We start from the raw sequence: 22,232 nt of genomic DNA on the forward strand, positions 1-22,232 counted from the left end.
TCTCTCTCTCTCTCTCTCTCTCTCTCTCTCTCTCTCTCTCTCTCTCTCTCTCTCTCTCTCTCTCTCTCTCTGTCTCTCTCTTTGGAGGGGGAAGGTAGGGCAATTGGGGTTAAGTGACTTGCCCAAGGTCACATGGCTAGTTTTTTGTGTTACGTGTCTGAGGGCATATTTGAACTCAGGTCCTCCTGACTCCAGGGCTAGTGCTCTATTCACTGTGCCACCTAGCTGTCCCTCTGCTATTTCTTTTTACATATCTCCTGTTGCCTCTCTCTTTCCCTCATTCTCTTCACACTTTCAGTTTTAACTTTCCTGTTTCCCAACTTCCCTTCTTTTTTTACTCTTACATAAATCTCTCCTATTTTCCTACCACTTCTTCCTTGATTGTTTTGTTTTGTTTTTTTCATCTCAAAGCCTCAAAGAAAAAACCTCAGAGGTAATCTAGTCCCAAACATACCTAAACAGGAATCTCTTCTATAGTACTGCTATCAAGTGGTCATCTAGTCTGTGTTTGAATATATCTCAAGGCAGCCTACTGCACTTTTGCAAATCTGTGATCCTTAGGAAGCCTTTCCTTTAAGAAACCAAGCCTAAAACTTCTTCCCTGCAGTCACCCATTGCTCTGAGTTCCACCAACCAGGACAAAGCAGAACAAGTACAGCATATCTCTTCTACGTGGCAGCCCTTCAGATACTTAAACATGCCTCCTAAATTTTCTCCTCTGCAAGCTAAACATCCTCACTTTCTTCAACATATTCAAATGGCCTGAATAGTAAGTTCCTCATTATCCTGGTTACCCTCCTCTGGACACTCGGGTTTATCCAAGCCCTACTTAGAACAAGGTGCCTAGAGCTGAACACAGTATTCTAGATGTGGTCTGATCAAGACCAAATACAGAACTCTCACCTCCCTGGTCTTGTATTCTGTGCTTAATACAACCTAAGATTGTGTTAGCTATCTCATGGACCCATTGGAATATTTGCATATATAAGTAAATTGTGGTGTAGTGGAAATAGCATTATATTTGGAATTGGAGGTCCTGTGTTCAGATTCTAACCTTGGTCCTTACTACTTGTGTTACTTTGGATAACTCTCCGGGCCTTTGTTTCCTCATCTGTGAGAGAATCAGACAGGTTGCTCTCTAAGATCCCTTCCAAAGTTCTACAGTTGCCTCAACTTCCTTATCTCCCATATACTTCTTAATCCTTGAAATCTATAATGGTGTGTGAATTAATTGGGGCAAAGTAAAATAATTAACCTTATAAGTTTTCATGTGTTGACCTTTGTTCAAATGCTGCCTTTGTTGCTCACTCTTTATTACCTTGAACCAATCATGTAACTTCTTTGGGTCTCAGTTTTTTCATCTGTAAGATGAGGAGGTTGACTTATGTGGCCTCGAATACCCCTTCCAGTTCAAGCTATAATACAATGATCTTTTTTAAAAAACCAAAACACTTGTATTATGTAATATGTCATCTTTCTGGTGTCGTCATTTGTTCTTTTGTTTTATATGGTGACATTCACTCACGAGATTTTGACATATTCTTTGATTTATTTTTTCGTTATGAAGCCACACTTATCACATTGGATATCATTATTGGGTATTATTGATAAACACTCCCATTTTCCAAATCTAGTCTTCATTATAATTTGTAGGTTTTCAATGAGAGCTTAAATTAGATGAGTTCCAAGGTGACTGGGGCATGTTTATAACCCATCTCTTAAATACATTGCTTAACCTTCAGTGACATATAACATCATACAAAGTCATTTTGCAGTATTCCATCACCATTTGGAAATTTCTGTAATTTGGAATAATTTTTTTCATCAGTGTGTAATTATATTCACTACAATTCATTGTTCCCCTGATAGCGGCAAGATTTCTAGGCCCACTGGAAGTAAAAAATCCCTGACACTTTTTGAGTAGATGTTGTACAGTCTGTTGAAGATACAGATCTTATAGCCTCACCAGGACTTCCAAAAAAGGTTTTGACATAGCCTTGAATGAAGAGGTGAATTTCATAAGTAAAAATTACCTTTTCCCAATCTTCGGCACTCCAGTCTCTACATTTATTGTCATGCTCATGACAAGCACTTTCTCTTCATAACAAGCTAGCATCATTTTTCATTGATTTTCTCTATATTCTTCCAACTTCAAGAGACTATAAACTGTAGAGAAATAGTAACAACCCCTCTATCTGTCAAGTCCCTCTAAGGGTCTTTGCTTGTTTTCTGAGGATTAGCTAGGCTATTTTTCAGCAATAATTCACAAATTCTTAGAGTTGTTTTCAGCCATACTTTCATTTCTATTCTAGTACAACTAATCTTGTTTCACCATGAATTTAAATGATTCTTGGAATGTTTGAGTTCCCCACACCAGCAAGTACTGCAATATCTCTAACAGTTATTGAAGTGTGTTCTTTGAGAACTACGACTTTTGTATGTTTCCTTGAAATAATATACATTCTTGAAAAAAAAAAACAGAATTAAAAACACAACAAAAGAGAGCAATGAAATATGTATGGCATGAAATACAGTGCTCTATTGACAGTACTAATTAAGCTAGTGAAGCCAGATCAATGCATTTTCACCTGGTCAAGCCCAGACATTATGACTCAGTTCAGTGTCGGTAGAAGCATATACTCATGACCATTGCTGTCACAAAATGAAACTACACAAAAATAATTACTTGTCACATAATTCACACATCACTGTAGCTTTTGGTACTGCCTACCATTTAGCTAAAACTACTTTCTCCAAGGTTCCTAGTGATCTTTAGCTAAAAAATCTTTTCTCAGTTTTCTTCCATTCTCCCCTCCCTGCAGTGTCTGACACTGCTGACCACTCTCTCGTCCCAGACGCTCCTTCCCTGGGTTTTCATGACATTGTTTTTTCTGGGCTCTCCTGTCTCTATGACTACTCTTTTTCAGACTTCTCTGATGAATCATCATCTATGTGCCACCCTCTCTTTAGGTATACCCCAGGTTGTGTGCTGGATCCTTATTCTTCTTTCTGTCTACACTCCAATGTTGATTTCTTCTAGCCTCCTTGGTCCAATTATCTTTTTTATGTATATGACTCCCAACTCTGCATATCTAGTCCTAATCTCTTTCCTGTGATCCAATTTCATATCAACTTCCTCCATGTAGATGTTCCGTAGACATCTCAAACTGTTCCATAGGCATCTCAGATGCCCCAAACAGATCTCATTACCTTTCCCTGTAAACCCACTCCTTTTTCTTAACTTCTCAGCTTCGGTTTATGGTACCACCATGCTTCTAGTCAACCAGATTTACAAATTCAAAGTCATCCTCAACCTTTCCCTCTTCCTCACCCTTACATCCAGTCAATTGACAAGGTTGTTGATTCTACCCCTACAACATCTCTCATATGTCTTCTTCTCTCCATTGACATAGCCACTACTCTGGTTCGGGATCTCAGGACCTCTCATGTGGTCTACTGAACAGCATTCTAATTGGGTGATTGAGCCAGGACTCCCTAGCTCAGGTCTTTCTCTTCTCCAATCCGTTCTCCACATAGCTGCCAAGTCAGTATTCCTAAAACACAGGTTGGACACATCATTCCTCAATTTAGTAAGCTTCAGTGACTCCCTTTTAACTCCAGGATAAAATATAAACTCTTCTGCTTGGCATTTAAAGCCTTTCACAGTCTGATGCCAACCCGTCTCTTCAGATTGATTTCATATTCCTACTCCTCATGCAGTCTATATGCCAGCCAGATTGATCTGCCTGCTGTTCCCCATACACAAGGCTCTATTTCTTACCTTCCCACCTTTACACGAGCTGAGCACAGCATTCCTGAAATACTCTCCCTTTTCATTCCCACTCTTGCAATCCCTAGCCCTTTTCAAAGATCAGTTCAAGTACTAGTTCTTATAGGAGGCCCTTCCTCGTCCTCCAATTCTTAGTTCCTCCCTCCAAATTATTTTGTCTGTCCTTTGTATATTTACTTATCTATGTACATGTTGCTTTTCCTTAGTCGAATGTAAACTACTTGAGGGCAGGGACTATTTTCATTTTGGTCTGTGTAGCCCTAGTGCCAAGCACAATGCCTGGTACATGGTGGGCATTTAATAAATACTTAACTTGTTGAGCAGCTTGTCCTGGCTGCCAGAGAAATCTAATGCCACTTCAAGTTGCATTAAAAACAACAACAAACAACGTGATGGCCCAGACTGAGGGAGGTGATAGTTCTGTCTTCTGCTCTGGTCAGACCATATTGCATCCAGTTCTGGGCGTCACATTTTAGGAAGGTCTTAGAAAAGCTGGAGTAGATCCAGAAGAAGACAGTCAAGATCCTGGGAGAAATGGAGAATATGCCATACAAGGATGTAGGCTCAGCTGAAAGGATTGAGATGTTTAGCCTAGAGAAGAGAAGGCTTAGTGGAGGATGATAGCAGTCCTCTAGTATTTGAAGGGCCATCATGGGAGGAGGGTCTTGTTCAGCTTAGCTCCAGAAGACAGAAAAATAGGAACAATGGAGTGACGTTACAGAAAGGCAAAACTTCCCATTGATTACCCCTGTCAAAAAGTAATATTCAAGCAACAGGGGTTTTTTTTCCCCTTTAAAATTTTTTATTGATGCTGTTTTCTTTCCTTCCCCTTCATTGTAACTTCCCATTGACTCCTCACCCCAACCCTTTCCCCAGTAGAACCCTCCCTTATCACCAATAAGTACAGGAGGACAAAAATTACACATTTGCCATTTCATTTCTGAATATGTAGGCCTGGTTCTTCCATCTTTTGTTAACTGCATCTCTGCTGAGAGGCTCTGAAGCAGAGGTTTGCCTACAAGGTACCCACTGGGGTGTTGTAGAGACTATTCATGTTCTAGAATTAGTTGAATTAGATGGTCTTTAAAACTTCAATATTCTGTGAGTCTTCAATTCCTTACCTCTTTCCCCTCTGTTCCCCGCTCTGCCTGCTTCCTCTACCTTCTCTTCCCAATTCCTTTTCCTTCTCCTCTGTTTCCTTTCTCTCTTCTGTTACTGTTCTCTTTACCTGTTTGTGTGTGTGTGTGTGTGTGTGTCTTTTCACTCTCCTTTCCCTCTGCTTCCCTTCTCTTTCCTCTTCTCCTGTCCTCTCTCTTCTATCTACTGTTCTCATCTCATTGCCTTGCCTTCTCTCGTATGATTCCTTTTCTTTTCCTGCTCTCCTTTCTGTACTTCTCTTCCCTCTGTCTCTTCTCTTTCCACTGTTTCTCTGTTCCTTAACCTTGTTTTCTTTTCTCTTATCACTAACCCCCACATCTCTTGGCAGTTTTTCTCTGCCTCCTTAATACTATCTTTTTCTCTCCTCTGTTCTACCCTCTCTCTATTTTTTGTTCCCCTTCTGACAACTCAAGTTGATTCAAAATTTAAATGACTTTCTTTTTCTCTCCTCCCTCCCTTTATCACCCTTCTCTCTCCTCTCTGTTCTCCTGCCTTTCACTCTCTCCACTTCCCCTCTTTGTTTCCCTTCTCTCCCTTCTGTTTCCCTCTTTCATTCTCTCCATTTACTCTCCCTTTGGCCCCCTTTTCTCCCCTCTGCTCCCCTGTCTTTCACTCTCTCCACTTCCCTTCCCTTTGACCCTCTTCTCTCCTCTCTGCTCCCCTCTTTCACTCTCTCCACTTCCCCTCCCTTTGGCCCCCTTCTCTCTTCCATGTTTCTCCTCTCTGCCTTTTGTCTCTTTTGTCTAACCCTCCCGTCTTCTTTCTCTTGCCTATCCCCATTTCTCTCCCTTCTTTCTCCTCTAATTTTCTGGCTTCTTTCTCTCTTTGCTCTCTGTATGCCTTATTTTCCCTCTGTCAGCCATTCCCTCTGTCCTGTATCTGTCCCCTTCTTGATGCCCTCTGTTTTCCCTTCTCTCTTCTGGGTTCCTTTTCTCTTTGTTTCTCTTTTCACTGTCCTACCTTCTTTCTCTCCTCAGCCCTCCACTCTTTCCTTATTGCCATGCTTTTTCTCACTCCTATATGTCCCATCTCTTTGCTGTCTCTCCTTGTATCCCCCTCTAGCCCACCTTTTCTCCTTTTCATCTCCCTTCTCTCTCCCTCTGTCCCTTTCTGTCTTATCACCCTTTTATTTCTTCTTTTTTCCTTGATCTCTCCCTCTTCTTGATATTCTTTGTGTCATTCTTTCTTCTCTGTATCTCTTTTGTCTTTCTTCTTTACCTTTTCTTTCCTTCCTTTCTTTTTCATCTCTCTTAATTCTCCTCTGTCCCATGTCTCTTTTCACTCTATACTATGTAGACTTCTTTTGCCTAATTGCCCTGATTTTTTCCTCTCTCCCATTTCCCCTTCTCTCTTCCCTCTCTCCACTCTGCCTCCTCTTCTCTCTTCCCTTTGTCCCCCTACAACACACACTTTTCCTCCTCCCCTTCCCTCTCATCCCTTCTCGTCCCCCCCAGTCTCTTTTGGGTGTCTACCTAGAACCTTCCCTTAGGAGTAGAGGAGGGTGAGTTGCTCTGATCTTTCTCCCCATCCCATTGGCTTGATCTCCATGCCTGCTGAGTAGGGGGCTGCCTTATCCGTGGCTCCTCCTCCCCCTTCTGCTTAGACTCCTCTTTGTCCTCTCGGAGCTCCATCCTGGCTCTCTCCCTGCTCACTCCCCTCCTCCCTCTGCCCTGCTCCACTCAGCTCTCTCTCTTCTCCCCCTTCCTCCCTCCCTCCTTCCCTTTTCTTTCCCCTCCTTCCCTACTCTGTCTCCATTTCTACCTCCTTTCTCTTCTCTTCCTCTTTCCCTTTTATGTTCTTTTAACTATATGCATTTCACTTTTCTATGATTCTTTCTTCAATAGTGCCTCGCACATAGTAGGCACTTAATAAATGTTTGTTGGATTGACTCAAATTCTTTTCTCTCTGTCTTTCCGTTTCATTTCCCTCTGCCTCTTTCTGTCCTCGCACCTTCTCCCACCCACCCCCCTCCAATTTCTGTGTCTTTTCGTGTCTTTATCCTTTAAGACAGGAGATTCCCTTTGACTTGTGACTGTGCCTTCCCTCTCAGATCATAGGTTCCCCTAGGCAGGGCCATCCTCTTTTTTCTTTCTTTCCATCACTCTTTATTGCTTCTTTATTCTCTGGTCAGTTAGTCTTCTTTCTCTACTGTCTGGTTCTATTTCTGTCCCTGTCTTTTCCCCCACTCTTACCCTTTGTCTCTCTCTCCCTCTCCATATCTTCTATTTACACTCACATCTCTTTTTCTTTTCCGTCTGTCTCTCCCCACCAGCTGCTTATCTTTCTCTCTTCTTATTGTGCCTTAGCTGTTTCTCCCTGATGGTCCTTGGCATGACCTCCATCTCTGTGTTTTCTCTACCCTGAAGCCCCCACACTACTCATTATCAGCCTCTCTGCCTATTCAGCCTTTCTTCCTATCCCCCATCTATTTGTCTCTGCCCCTCCTTCTGTCTCAGTCTCTTCCCTTGCCTTCCTATCTTCACATTACCCACTGACCCTCTGTTTCTCCCCTTTATAGCCCTAACCTCACATCTTGTCTCTCTCTTTTCCTTGTTCCTCCCTTTCTCCTCTTATCTTCCACTCCCTGCAGTCTCTCCTGCAGAGTCATGTCTTTTGTCCTGTTTTTACCTTTGCCCCTAGTCTGTGTCTGTGTTGCTACCACTCTGCCTCTCCCACTTACTCTTGTTCTCTCCTATCTCCTACCCTCCGACGCTCAAAAACAAGACAGGAAACTGAGGGAGGAGGCCTGGTCTGTGTCCCACTCCACCTCAAAATCAAGGCGCCTGGGATTTCAGCTCACCCATAACTAGGTCATTTCTCTACTCTCCCACTGCCCTACCCCTGCCTGTCCACTTCTGTTTACTGTATCTCTCTTCTGTTTTGTTCTCTTTCCCTTTTCTCTGTCTCTCTTCTGTCTCTTTGTGTCTCATTTTCTACCTGCCTCTCTCTCTGTCTCTCTTCTGTCTCTTTGTGTCTCATTTTCTACCTGCCTCTCTCTCTGTCTCTCTTCTGTCTTTAGCTCTTTCTCTCTTTCCTACTTCTATCTCAATATCTGCTTTTTCTCTCTGTCCTTGAAGCTTGTATGTGGATCTTTCTGAATCTCTGTATATTTATCTGAATGTCTTTGTCCATCTCTCTCTGAGTATCTGTCCCTCTTTCATTCTCCCTGCCTGGATCTGGTCATTAGAATTGTCCAGGTTCTTGCTCACACTTTAAGCAGAATTCTCTCCTTGTCTCTCTTACTTTAATTCTCCCAACACCTTTCTGACCCCACAAGTCCCCTTGTCTCTCCTATCCAATTTTTCCTTGGCCTCCACAGTTCATCTTATTTCTTCCTATCACCCTTTGCTTATTTTGGCCCTGCTGGTCTGTCCCCTGTTCTCTCCCTTAGCCCTGGGCCTGCCTGGATGCTACGGTTCTCTTTTGTTTCCCCTCTCTTTCTCCCAGTGTCTCTTTGATCTCTTTTATCACCTTGTGTCTACCTGGGCTTAAGTGATCCGTACCTTCTCTTCATAGCTCCATGCCCACTGAAACCCTAACACTCTTTCTCTTGTCCTCTTTCATTGTGTGCTTAGATGTTGGGCTAACCCCTCTTCGTTCCCTAGTTCTGCCCATTTGGCATCTTTTGGCCTGCCCTTTTTTCTCATTCTTTGTTATTGCCCACCCCTACTGGTTTGCTGTCTGATCTCTCCCATCACTTTATGCCCACCTGGACCCTGCTGGTCTGTTTTGTATCCTCTTCTATAGTTCTATATGTGCCCAGGCTCCCTGTACTTTCTCGTCATTTATTGTTCACTAGGATCCTGTTGGTCTTTTAAGACCTTTTAAACCTTTATTGAGTTACTCATCTATGATTGTACATCAAACTGCTTACACACAGCTCTAGTTTGTCTGTCTGTCTAGCCACTGGACCCTCACAGCCCTTCACAGCGACTATTCCAAGAAACATATTTCCCACATTTCCCCAGACAGTTTCCCCAAAACATACTCCCCACATACACAAGCCAACACATTTTGCCCCAGGCTCTCTCCCATAATTCCCATGTACTTCTTCTCACACCCTCTGCACACATTAGTTTCCATACACACACACACACACACACACACACACATTCCTTCATATCTACACATTTCCCAAACATACTGCCACCTTCTTACACCTTCCTCTCTCATACATACTCCAAATCACAATATCTCAGAGTTGGAAGAGATTTAAGAACATATCTAGTCTACCTCATCGTTCTTCAGGAGTCCCAGGCAGATGGCTGTGTAGCCTTCATGTAAAGACCTTCACAAGACAGTCTGTTTCACTTTGGGACAGGTCTAATACTAGGAAAATTTTCCATATATTAAGCCAGAATTTCAATTAAATTCTCCAGACACTCATAAGCACCTTATTTATAGGTAGCATAGTATACTGAATAGAGAGCTGAGAGAGCTGGCCTCAGATTTACATGGAAGAGTGTTCAAATCCTGTCCCAGGTACAGAATGACTTTGTCACCTTGGGTAAGTCCCTTAACTTATCTGCATTTATTAAGTACCTACTATGTGCCAAGGGCAGCTATGTGGTGCAGTAGATAGAGTGCCAAGCCTAGAGTCAGGAAAACTTGAGTTCAAATCTGGCCTCAGATACTTACTAGCTGTGTGACCCTAGGCAAGTCACTTACCCTAGTTTGCCTCAGTTTCCTTAATCTGCAAAATGAGCTGGAGAAGGCAGTGGCAAACCATTCTGGTATCTTTTCCAAGAAAACCCCAGAATGGGTCACAAAGAATCAGACAGGCCTGAAACAACTGGGCAGCTACAACACGCACCAAGTACTGTACTAAGCACTGGAATACAAAGGCCAAAGAAGGTCTCTCCTCACAAGAGGCACACAATGCAATCAGAGGAGACAATAGGAAAACCGCTATGTACAGACATGCTACATCTGATAGAGGGAAGGCTCAGGAAAGACTATCTGTAGAAGGCAGGATTTAAGCTCCAGCAATAGGCTTGCTGCCATGTGCCGAAGTTTCAGTGTAAGAGGAGAGAAGGCCTAGTACACAAAGGGGTGATTTGAAGGTAGACTCTACAGGCTGTGGCCATGGAATGGATATATAGAGAGTGAGAGAGTGAGGAGCTGAGGAGGACACCTAGATTGTGAGCCGAGCTCACTGGCAGGATAGGCAGTGCCCTGGAGAGTAAAGGAAGTCCAGAAGAGGCAGGGCTTAGGGGGAAAGATAATGAATTCCATTTTGGATATGTGGAGGTTAAGATATCTCCAGGATATCTGACTTGAGATGTCCAATAGGCAGCTGGAGATTTAAGTCCAGAGGTTAGGAGAGAGGTTAGGGCTGGATAAGTTGAGCTGAGGATCATCAGCATAGACACCGTAATTGAATCCATGGGAGCTGATGAGATCACCAAGTAAAAGAGCATAGAAAGAGAAGAGGAAAGAGCCCAGAACAGAACTCTGGGGAACACTGACCATTGTGGATGTGATCTAGACAAAGATCCAACAAAGGAGACTGAGAAGGAACGGTCAGGCCAGGGGAGAACCAGGATGGCGTAATGGAAAGCTAGGGAAGAGAGAATATCCAGGAGAAGAGGGCACTCCTTTCTCACACAAACTGCTCTCACTCATCCACACTCCTCTCTCTCTCACACACACACTCTTCTGACACATATGCACCCTTCACACACTTCCCTCACAACTGCCCCTCCCCCCTCACAATACTCTCCTCATTCACTGGCCATCTATGCTTCCTGCACACCAACACATACTCCCCTCTCACACTCGCTCCCCCTCTCACTAACAGTTCGCCTCCCCCACCCTCCTAAATTTCCCCTAGACGCTGGATCCCCAGCTGAGTTTTACTGATGAAAATGGGCGCAGGCTGAAACTGTGGGCTGGGGCAGGAGGGGGGGGCAGCTTTTGGTTTGGGGGAAGGGAAAGGGGGATCGAGTTACAGGCCCTAAAGAGCAGCCCTGGTCCCCCTCTTCCTAATGAGAACCAGCTGTGGCCCCAAAACTGGTGCAGGGGGAGGGGAGAGGGAAGAAAGAACCAATTGGTGGTGAGTCAGGAGGACAGATTGAGGGATGGAGCAGATTGGGGACAGTTTTAGGATGAAGGGGGTGGGGTGTCACCATAGATCCAAGAAAATGAGGAAGCCATGTTCCCACCTGGGAGAAGGTGGAGAAAAGGTTGGGGCAGTTAGAGATGCTACTTTGGGCAGTGATGGGGGCGGTTCCAGAGCCAGGCCCAAGGGACCAGAGGTCAGGGATGTATAACCACTGAGCCCACTGACTGTATGGCACTCACAGCCATGTGTTTGGCTGTGTCTGTGTGTGTCTGTGTGTGGCATAGGCATGTATACATGAGCATATTTCTGAGAGTCCATGTGTTTGTCTCTTTATGTCTCCGTATTGTGTATATATCTCTGTGTATATAAAAAATGCACAAATATGCCCATGGTCCTTTGTGGTACCCCAGTACTGCCAGGCCTGTGGGCCCAGTAACTTGACCCCAAAGCCTTGCTAGGCCATCCACACCCCCCCCCACACCCCCCACCAACCATGCCTGACCTCTCCTCTGCATTCCTCACAGGATCAGGGAGCCAGAGGCAGGGCTCTGGAGTCAGGCCTGGAGCCATCCCTGACATGGAGCTGGAGTCAGAGCAGGAGGCCGAGCTGGGTGCTCCCCACCCCTCAATGGGCCCAAGATCCCCCCGGCCCTTCTCTCTGCTGCCCCTGCTGCTGCTGCTGCTGGGGGCACAGATCCCTGGAGCACAGGGCCAGGCAGGCAGCCTGGACCTGCAGATTGATGAGGAGCAGCCAGCTGGCACACTGATTGGGGACATCAGTGCAGGGCTGCCTGCGGACACAGCAACTCCCCACATGTACTTCATCTCTGCCCAGGAGGGCAGCGGTGTGGGCACAGACCTAGCCATAGATGAGCAGAGTGGGGTGGTGCGGACTGCCCGAGTTCTGGATCGAGAACGCCGAGACCACTACCAGTTCACTGCAGTCACACCAGATGGTGCCACCGTGGAGGTCACAGTGCGTGTTGCTGACATCAATGACCATGCTCCTGCCTTCCCAAAAGCTCGTGCCAGCCTTCAAGTGCCAGAGCACACAGCCCCTGGCACTCGTTACCCCCTGGAGCCTGCCCATGATGCTGATGCTGGTCGTCTGGGTACCCAGGGCTATGCATTGTCTGGGGAAGGGGCTGGTCAGGCCTTCCGACTGGAAACACGCCCTGGCCCTGATGGCTCCCCTGTGCCTGAGCTGGTGGTCAGCGGGGAGCTAGACCGTGAGAACCGCTCACACTACACACTGAGGCTGGAAGCTTATGATGGTGGGGCACCCCCTAGGAGGGCCCAAGCCCTGCTGGATGTGACGCTGGTAGACATCAATGACCATGCCCCTGCCTTCAACCAGAGCCGATACCGGGCGGTAGTGTCTGAAAGCCTGCCCCCTGGCAGCCCTGTCCTACAGGTATTTGCTGCTGATGCTGATGCTGGGGCCAATGGAGCTGTGACCTATGAAATCAATCGACGGCAGAGCGATGGAGACGGCCCCTTTTCGATCGATGCCCACACAGGGCTGCTGCGGCTTGAGCGGCCGCTGGACTTTGAGCAGCGGCGTGTGCACGAGCTGGTAGTACAGGCCCGTGACGGGGGCGCTCATCCCGAGGTGGGCTCCGCTTTTGTCACCGTGCACGTGCGTGACTCCAATGACAATCAGCCCACCATGACCATCATCTTCCTCAGTGAGGACGGCTCCCCTCGTGTGTCAGAGGGTGCGCAGCCAGGCCAGCTGGTAGCTCGGATCTCTGTATCAGACCCAGACGATGGTGATTATGCGCATGTCAATGTGTCCCTGGAGGGCGGTGATGGGAAATTTGCCCTGACCACCCAGGACAGTGTCATCTACCTGGTGTGTGTGGCTCGGCGGCTAGACCGAGAGGAGCGAGATGCCTACGAGCTTCGGGTCACTGCTACTGACGCGGGGACCCCGCCACTGCGTGCAGAGGCCGCCTTTGTTCTTCACGTCACAGATGTCAACGACAATGCGCCAACCTTTGATCACATGCTCTACCAGCCTGAGCCTCTCCCTGAGGTTGTGCTCCCTGGAAGCTTTGTGGCCCGAGTCTCTGCACGTGACCCTGACCAGGGCCCCAATGGCAACGTGGCCTATAGCATTATGCCTGGAACCCATGCCCATTGGTTTGCTATTGATGCAGTTACAGGAGTCATTACCACAGCTGCCCCACTGGACTATGAGCTTGAGCCACGACCACAGTTAACGGTGCTGGCCACCGATGGAGGCCAGCCTGCTTTATCTTCCACAGCCGTGGTCAACGTAGTTCTGCAAGACGTGAACGACAACGAACCGGTGTTCAAGAGGACCTTCTACAATGCCTCCCTGCCTGAGGGCACAGCCCCTGGCACCTGCTTCCTACAGGTGGGGTCCTGGAAGCTTAGGGGAGGCACATGGGGAGTCTGAAGGAAGGATTTGTGGTAGGAGAGGAGGGGTGGTAGCAGTAAAGTGGAGATAGGCCTGAGGGTCAAAAGCGGGTGGGCAGAGATGGAACTACAGGTAACAATTACCAGAGGGAAGGGGAGTAAAATAATCCTTTCTGTGTTAGGACCCCCTTCCTTCTCCCTCCTACTTCAGATCAATTCCACAAACCTTTCTTAAGTACATCCTGTGAGCCACACACTTTATGAGATGTCAGCAATACAAAGAAAAGAGAAAAATGTGCATCATTTCCCATCAGTCAATACATGGTTATTTAAGGAGTGAAAGAGGCCTGGGGTGGGGGATTTGGATTTGGGGAAGACTTCATGGTAAGAAAAAATAACCCCTGAGCTGTGCCATGGAGGAAGATAAGAATTCTGGGAATCTCAAGACAGGAGATAAACTGACAAGCTCAAGGAACTCCTACCTAGGAGTCTCATTTTGCTGGCTACAAGGTAGACTACATAAAAGGAAGCAATTTGAACAAAGTCTGGAAAGGTCATTTGGAGCCAAATTATAATGGCCTTTAAATGCCAGGCTAAGGAATATGTATTCAGTCACGGGGGCAATAAGATTGAAGGTTTTGAGCAGGAGAGTGACATGGTGTCATTCCTATGACTTAGGAAAGTTTTGTCAGTTGTATCAAGGGTGGTTTAGGGAGGAGACTGGAAGCAGGAAGACTAATAAGGAGGATGGGACAATAGTCCCAGACTGAACTGGCGTGTGGCTCTGAGAATGAAGAAAGGGGAAAGAAGCAAGAGAAATTATGAAGGCAGAATAAACCACATTTGACAACTGGTTGGTTACAGGGATGAAAGAAAGGCAAAGCATGATTTCAGACCTGATCAGGGAGGATGTTGGTAGATAGGATGTCCGTTCAATTTCTCAACAGAAATAGGGAAACATGGAGGAAGTTTTAGAATGAAGCTAGTTTGCTTTGATCAAAATAATAATAATAAGTAGCATTTATATGGTACTTTGAGGCTTATAACATGCTTTCCAACTTTGTCTCATTTGACATCTTAAATTAGAGATGTTGATGGTGCTACTGGAGGGAGATGTTTATCAGGCAGCTGAGGGTACAAGATTTGAGTGTAGGAGAGAGACAAAGCATGGGTATATCAATTTGAACACCTGAACCCACTGGAGAAAATGAGGTCACTAAGGGAGAAAATTTAGAGGAAAGAAATTGTGCTCCCAGGACAGAGCTTTGAGAGTATTTGAGGAATAGCTAGGTAGGTGAAAGGAGAACCAGGAGAGAGGAGTGAGAAAGAAGTGTGGTATCATGGAAAAGGGACTGGATTTGGAGTAAGAGGACCTGGATTTGGGGCGGCCAGGTAGCACAGCGAGTAAGAGCACCGGCTCCAGTGTTGAAAAGACCTGGAGATCGAATCCTGGGCTCAGACACTTAGCACCCACCCAGAAACACCTGGCCTTGTAACCTTGAGCAAGTTACTTAACTCCAATTGCTTAGGGGCAGCCAGGTGGCTCAGCGAGTAAGAGCACCGGCTCCAGTGTCGGGATGACCTGGATCAAATCCGGGCTCAGATACTCAGCACCACACCCAGAAATAATAACTGGCTGTGTAACCTTGAGCAAGTTACTTAACCCCGATTGCTTTAAAAAAAAAAAAAGAGGACCTGGATTCGAATCCAGACTCTGCCACTTAATGGCCTGTGTTACCTTGTGCAAGTCACTTGATCCCTCTGGCCTTGGTCTCCCAATCTAAAATGAAGGGCTTGAACTAGATGACCTCTGAGGTCTCTTTCAGCTCTAAATCCTATGATCCCCTGGTACTATTCAAGAGGAGATTATCGACAGTGTCAAAAGCAGAAGGTAGATCAAGTAGGATGAGGGTTAAGAAAAGATCATGAGATTTAGTAGACAAGGGGTCATTAGTATTATTTGAGAAAGTGGTTTCAAAGTCCAAAGGATGAATGAGAACAGGAAGGAGAGACAAGTCAGTGAGGCAGAGCTCAATTGATATTAAGGAAAACCTTCCTAATGACGCTATCCAGAAATGGAGCAGCTTCCTTAGGAGGCACATCCCCAGAGATCTTAAAATGAAGACTGGCTAACAACTTAGGAACCTGGAAAGAGGATTCTTTTTTTTTTTTTTAAAGCAATCGGGGTTAAGTAACTTGCTCAAGGTTACACGGCCAGTTATTTCTGGGTGTGGTGCTGAGTATCTGAGCCCGGATTTGATCCAGATCATCCCGACACTGGAGCCGGTGCTCTTACTCGCTGATCCACCTGGCTGCCCCTAAGCAATTGGGGTTAAGTAACTTGCTCAAGATTACAAGGCCAGGTGTTTCTGGGTGGGTGCTAAGTGTCTGAGACCAGGATTCGATCTCCAGGTCTTTTCAACACTGGAGCCGGTGCTCTTACTCGCTGTGCTACCTGGCCGCCCCAGGAAATAGGATTCTTGTTCTAGTACACATCAGACTAGATCTTTTCTGAGGTTCCTTCCATCTCAGAGACTCTGGGATGCTGATTCAGTTAAGGACTCTTCCAATACAAGAGGTGATGAGGGACTTCCCTAGAGCGATGGCACCACACCTGTGGAAGGAGAGATGAAGGGGCCAATAGTATCCAGTGTTCATATAGTGCTTTACAAATATTATCTCATTTGATCCTCAGAACAACCTTGGGAAGTAGGTGCTATAATTATCCCCCTTTTACAGAGGAGGAAACTGAGGCTGAGAGCAGTTAATTGACTTGAGCAGAATCACAGACCTACTAAGTGGCTGAAACTAGGGTTTAAATTCAGTCCCTTCTTGACTCTAAATCCAGCACACTCCCCTCTGTGCTTCTGCCTTTCTACCTCTCCAGTCTCTCTAGCATATGCTAGAGATATTTCAGGGAATGAATCAAATGGGCTCAGAGACTGGAGGAGGGGTCACTGGACAGATGACAATGCCTTTGAAAGAAACAAGGAGGCCGACAGAGAAAAGAATCTGTTGTGTTTGGAATAGATATGTTTTGAGGGGTTGGCAGTACATTTAAGTAGAAGAGGAAGGACAGCCAGTAAGATTAGACGTGGGCCTAGGGGCTTCCAAGGCCTGGTGATCACTATGACTTAGATGCGTGCACTGATCATGATGGTAAGCATCCTAACAGTCACTGGCATTTACATAGTAGGATGGCTAGGTGGTCCTGGGAGCCAAAAAGATAGGGTCTCAAATCCCATCTCAATTACTTCCTTAGTGACCTTTAAGCTCTTGTCTCAGTTTCCTTATCTGTAAAGTGAGGCAGATAATAGCACCTTACCTCCCAAGGGTATTGAGAGAGTCAAATGAGGTGGCTTATGGAAAGCACTTCGTAAACCTTAAAAAAATGCTCTATGTCTGCCATCATCCTTCTTAAAGTTTTGCAAGGGCAACTAGGTGGCACAGAGGATAGAATGGCCGGCTGAGAGTCAGGAAGACCTGAGCTCAAACCTAGCCTCAGACACTTACTGGGTGAACCTGGATATTCTGTATCTGGTACCTGTGCTGGAAGTAAAATGTGTCTCTCTCTTCCCCAAAAGCTAATTTTCCCTGGCTGGAGAGATTCAGACAGGAATGCCCATTTCTTTGTTCCCCTTAAAGACCACCTGGTAACTTTCTAGAACACAAAAAGTATATCTCAATTCATTGGTCCTGTCTGCTAACAAAACAACAACAACAATAATAACCAGCATTTACATGGCATTTTAAAGTTTGCAAAGTGCTTTACAAATATTAACTCATTTCCCCCCCCTCAAAACAACCCTGGGAGGTAGGTGCTGTTACCATCCCCATTTTACAGATGGAAAATCTAAAGCAGACAAAGATTGAGTAATTTACTCAGGTTTGCACAGCTAGTAAATCCCTGAGAGGGGCTTTGAACTCAGGTCTTCCCAATTTCCAGCTTAGTTCCCTGTCTGCTGCACCACCTAGCTGCTTTTCAAGGAAAAGGGTACTGAATAGGGTTGGGTTTCTGAGATGTTGATGCCTAAGCAATCTAGAAGGTCATACTTAATCATTAAAGAAGACATTGTCCCCAAAGGGAACCTATCATCTGCTTATCCAGTATTGAGCTTTGGAAACCCCAAAGTCACAGTGAAGGGCATAGAGGAGGAAGGAAGAAGCCAATAAGTCCATCAGTCAAAAAACTTTTACCCAGTGCCTTCTAGGTGCCAGGAGCTGTTCTAAGTACTGGGATTTGAAGACAAAAATGAGATAATCCCTGCCCTAAAGGAGCTTACATTCTATCCCAGGAGACTATGTGTGCATGTGTGCGTGCGTGCGTGCGTGCGTGCGTGCGTGTGTGTGTGTGTGTGTGTGTGTGTGTGTGTAAGTATGGGTGGTTAGGTGATATAATGGATAGAGTGCTGGACCTGGAGTCAGAAGGACTCATCTTTATTTTTTTTCCTTAATAATATTTTTTCCCAATTACATGTAAAGATAGTTTTCAACATTCATTTTTATAAAATCTTAAGTTCCAAATTTTTCTTCCTTTCTCCTTCCCTCTCTTCCCCCCTCTGCATGACAGCAAGCAGTCTGATATAGGTTACACATGTACAATCATGTTAAACATATTTCCACATTAGTCATATTGTGAAAGAAGAATCAGAACAAAAGGGAAAAACCACAAGAAAAAAAAACAAAAAAAGTGAAAATAGTATGCTTCAATCTGCATTCAGACTCCATAGTTCTTTCTCTGGATGTGGTTAGCATTTTCCATCACGAGTCTTTTGGAATTGTCTTGGATCATTGAATTGCTGAGAAGAGCTAAATCTATCATAGTTGGTCATCACATAATGTTGCTGTTACTGTGTACAATGTTCTCCTGGTTCTACTCACTTCACTTAGCATCAGTTCATGTAAGCCTTTCCAGGTTTTTCTGAAATCTGCCTGCTCATCATTTCTTATAGCACAATAGTATTACATCAGAATCATATAACACAACTTGTTCAGTCATTGCCCAATTGATGGGCATCCTCTCAGTTTCCAATTTTTTAGTACCACAAAAAAAGAACTGCTATATTTTGTACATGTGGATCCTTTTCCATTTTTCATGATCTCTTTGGGATACAAAGCTAGTAGTGGCATTCTTGGATCAAAGGGTATGTACATTTTTATAGCTCTTTGGGTATAATTCCAAATTGCTCTCCAGAATGATTGGATCAGTTCACAACTACCACTAACAATGCATTAGTGTTCCAGTTTTCTCATATCTTCTCCAGCATTTATTATTTTCATTTTCTGTCATATTAACCAATCTGATAGGAGTGAGGTAGCCTATCAGAGTTGTTTTAATTTGTATTTCTCTATAGTGATTTAGAGCATTTTTTCATATGGCTATGGATAACTTTAATTTCTTCCTTTGAAGAATGCCTGTTCATATCCTTTGATCATTTATAAATTTGGGAATGACTTGTATTCTTATAAATTTGATTCAATTCTGTTTATGTTTAAGAAATGAGACTCATCTTCTTGAATTCAAATATGGCCTTAGATACTTCCTAGCTGTATGACCCTGGGCAAGTCATTTAACCCTCTTTGCCTCAGTTTCCTCATCTGTAAAATGTGCTGGAGACGGAAATAGCAGACCACTCAAGTATCAAATGGGGTCACAAAGAATTGAAAACAACTGAACGACAAATATATGTGTGTGTATGCATACACACATATATACATATATAATTGTATGCATATATACATATGTAAATGTATGTATATATGTATACATATATGTGTATTAAAATGCATACTGTTAAAAAAATCCCAAGTAGTTTTGAAGCAGAGGCTTTAGCACCTGGAGGAATCACAGAAAGATCATTGAAATCAACTTCCCTACTTTCCTTCAAGATTTAGCTCAAATCTCACCTCTGAAAGAGACCTTTCCCAGTCTCTCCAGCTGCTGATGCCTTCCTCCCTGAGATTATATTCTATATCAACCCTGTATGTAACTAGTTAAGTATTGTTTCCTCTCCCAGAACGTAAGTTCCTTTGGGACAGGGGCTGTTTTTGCCTTTGTATCCCCAGCATCTAGCAAAGGGCCGTGTGCATAGTAAGAAAGCTTACTAAATGCTGATTGATTATTGACTGACATAGGATGGGGAGGCTCCTAATTTGGGGGAGAAGGGAGGCATTTTTTGGATGGGTTTTTGATGAGGTAACTCCAGAGAGGTATTTTTCATTCCTGGACTCACTTCCTAGTGCCCTCTCTTCCTAAATCTCTCAGGATTCAGGGTTTGACTACTTGTTCCCCTCCTTATCTACCCTTTTCACTGTCCCCTTATATCATCTTCTCAAGTAACTCCACACACACACCTTGATTCTCATAGTCAGTCAGCCCTCAGGTTCTACTGATTCTTTAGCTGCCTTTGGCCTTAGGTTAAAGTTCTCTCTAGTTGCTTCTCCTGACATCAGTACATCCAGACCTGGTATCTTTGAGCTCCTCCAGTCTTTCTAGTTACATCCTCTACCTCATTCTTTTAAGCCTCATTAAGCCCCCAATCTCACCCCTTTTCTGTTCTCTGGGCTCCTGGCCCATTGATAATAAACTTTCCTTCTTGTCTCAGTCCCCCTACTTCCTTACCTGAAGAGGACAGTGCACAGTGGGAATACTGGGTCTTTGGGAGCATGGTCTTGAGGCCAGATTCAGAGGGAGGTCCACATTCAGTGTCTGCTACTCAGGTATTTTTCTTCTTTAATTCAACAAAATGTTTTTAAGCATCTGTGGTGTGCAGAGCACTGTATGAGGGGGAAAGGTGGCAGCTGGTGCTAAGAATCACAATTTTGACCAGAATTTCTTAACCATTTTTTGTGTTATGGACTTCTTGGGCCATCTGGTGAAGTCCATGGACCCCTCGATCAAATATTTTTAAATGCATAAAATAAAATACTTCAGTTACAAAGGAAACCAATTATGTTAAATATAGTTACGTATAAATATACATATATGTATATATGTATGCATATACATGTATGTGTGTGTATATACACACACACATATATACACATACATACAGAGAGAGAGAGAGTGCAAGTTCACATACCCCAGGTTAAGAACCTCTTATTTAAACCCTCTATAAATATTAATTCAGCAGTTGGCACCCTAAATATGAGAAGCTGGTCCAGTGACACACTGTTGACATTTGCACTATGAATTAAACCAGAAGACAAAAGGAAGTCATGGCTAAAGGGAAGGATGGTCTACAGGTTCTCCCTGGGGAGACAGATAAAAGAACTGACAGTGTTGGTTTTATCATGGGTTCAGAAGAAGCTGAAATCATCATTTAGTGAGGCGTTTTTAATTCTATGTTGCAGAGCTCATGATTAGCATTGGTGTAGACCCCTGAGAAGGTAAATGAAGATTTTGTGTCAGGCACTGTTTTAAGTGCTGGGGATACAAAGACAAAAGTGAAACATTCTCCACCCTCAGTGAGCTTACATTCTGCGAGGGAAGACATGCACAAATATAGATATATACAAAGATAAAGAGGTAGAACTAATTTAGTAAAACTTGGGATGTTTAGCCTGGAGGAGAGAAAATTGGAGGGGGAGAAACCACACATGATACCTGTCCTCAAGTATTGGAAGGATTGTCACGTAGAAAAGGAATTCATCTGTCATGTAAGTTGTCCAAAGAAGTGTTGGGTTCCCTCACATTAGAGGTCTTCAAACAGAGATTGACTCATGACCTCAGCTGTGTTATAGTGGGGATGCCTTTCATGAATGGTTTAGGCTAGATGGCTTGTTGAAGCCCCTTCTAGCTTTCAAATTCTGCAATTCTGTGATTCTGCTTTGTTCTGACTGGCCTCAGAGGGCAAAACTAGCAGCAAGTGGTGGAGGTTACAAAGAGACAGATTTAGTCCTGATGTCAGGAAAAGCTTCCTCACAATTAAAAGAATTATTTGAAAAGTGGAATGGGCTGACACTGGAATTGGTATATTACTCCCATTAGATGTCTTCAGGTAAAGGAAGGATGACCACTTGACAGGTATGCCATGGTGGATACTCCTAGGGAGGGATAGATTGGACTAGGTGGCTTCTGGGCTCTTCTACCTCAGATTTTTGATTCTGATTATGAGTAGTATCATTACATAAAACAGCAAGAAGTGGAGAGAAAAAACAGCTCTACAGAAGGCTTGACAAGAGTCCCAATCAACAAGTACTTGCTGTCCATCTACAAGTATTTATGAAAAGTAATTTAATTCAAAGGACCAAGTTATGTCAATTGATGCAGCGCATTTTTTTAAATTCATAAGGCAAAGAAAATAGAGATAGTAGGATGACAGTACAATTATAATATCTGCTGTAATTATGTAGGTATTTAAAGTGTACTTGCACAGATGGAAGAAATTAAATTATAAAAAGCCCCTTTGTGTGTCAATTGATGCGCATGTTACTTCCTTATAGCGCTGTCAAGTTAACAAGTATTTATTGAGCACCTGTTACATGGCAGGCAGTGTGCTAGGCATTGGGAGTGAAGAGGAATAAACAAATGATAAAACGGCCCTTACTTTCAAGGAGCTTATAGTCTAACGGGGGGAACAGTAACCACATGTAGAAGGATATACAAAATAAGAATAAATAAATGCAAGGTATTTGAATACAAGATAGCTTGGGAGGGAGGACACTAGTAGTTGTGGGAAATTAGGAAAATCTTTATGAAAAGGATGCTGCTGCTTGAGCTGCATCTTGAAGAAAGAGAGGAATTCTATGAGGGAGAGGTGAGGAAGGAATGCATTCTAGATATAGGGGATGGCTAATGCAAAGGTATGGAAATGGGAAATTGAGACCCATGCC

General features: G+C 44.3%; 1 protein-coding gene across 2 annotated transcripts in view; it reads left to right on the forward strand.

Moving 5' to 3' along the window:
* DCHS1 (dachsous cadherin-related 1) overlaps positions 1 to 22,232 on the forward strand; it is an 81,310-nt gene that overhangs the window by 4,768 nt on the left and 54,310 nt on the right. For both annotated transcript variants that reach the window (XM_069107856.1, XM_069107857.1), the window contains exon 2: positions 11,537 to 13,395. In XM_069107856.1, coding sequence (XP_068963957.1) covers positions 11,590 to 13,395 — 1,806 coding nt within the window. In that variant the 5' untranslated portion in view covers positions 11,537 to 11,589. The remainder of the gene's footprint in view (positions 1 to 11,536; positions 13,396 to 22,232) is intronic.

The sequence above is a fragment of the Petaurus breviceps genome, unplaced genomic scaffold, assembly GCF_028583685.1.
Source record: "Petaurus breviceps papuanus isolate PSGF00001 unplaced genomic scaffold, PetGlider_PUasm1.0 90294, whole genome shotgun sequence".
In the NCBI taxonomy this organism is placed as follows: domain Eukaryota; kingdom Metazoa; phylum Chordata; class Mammalia; order Diprotodontia; family Petauridae; genus Petaurus; species Petaurus breviceps.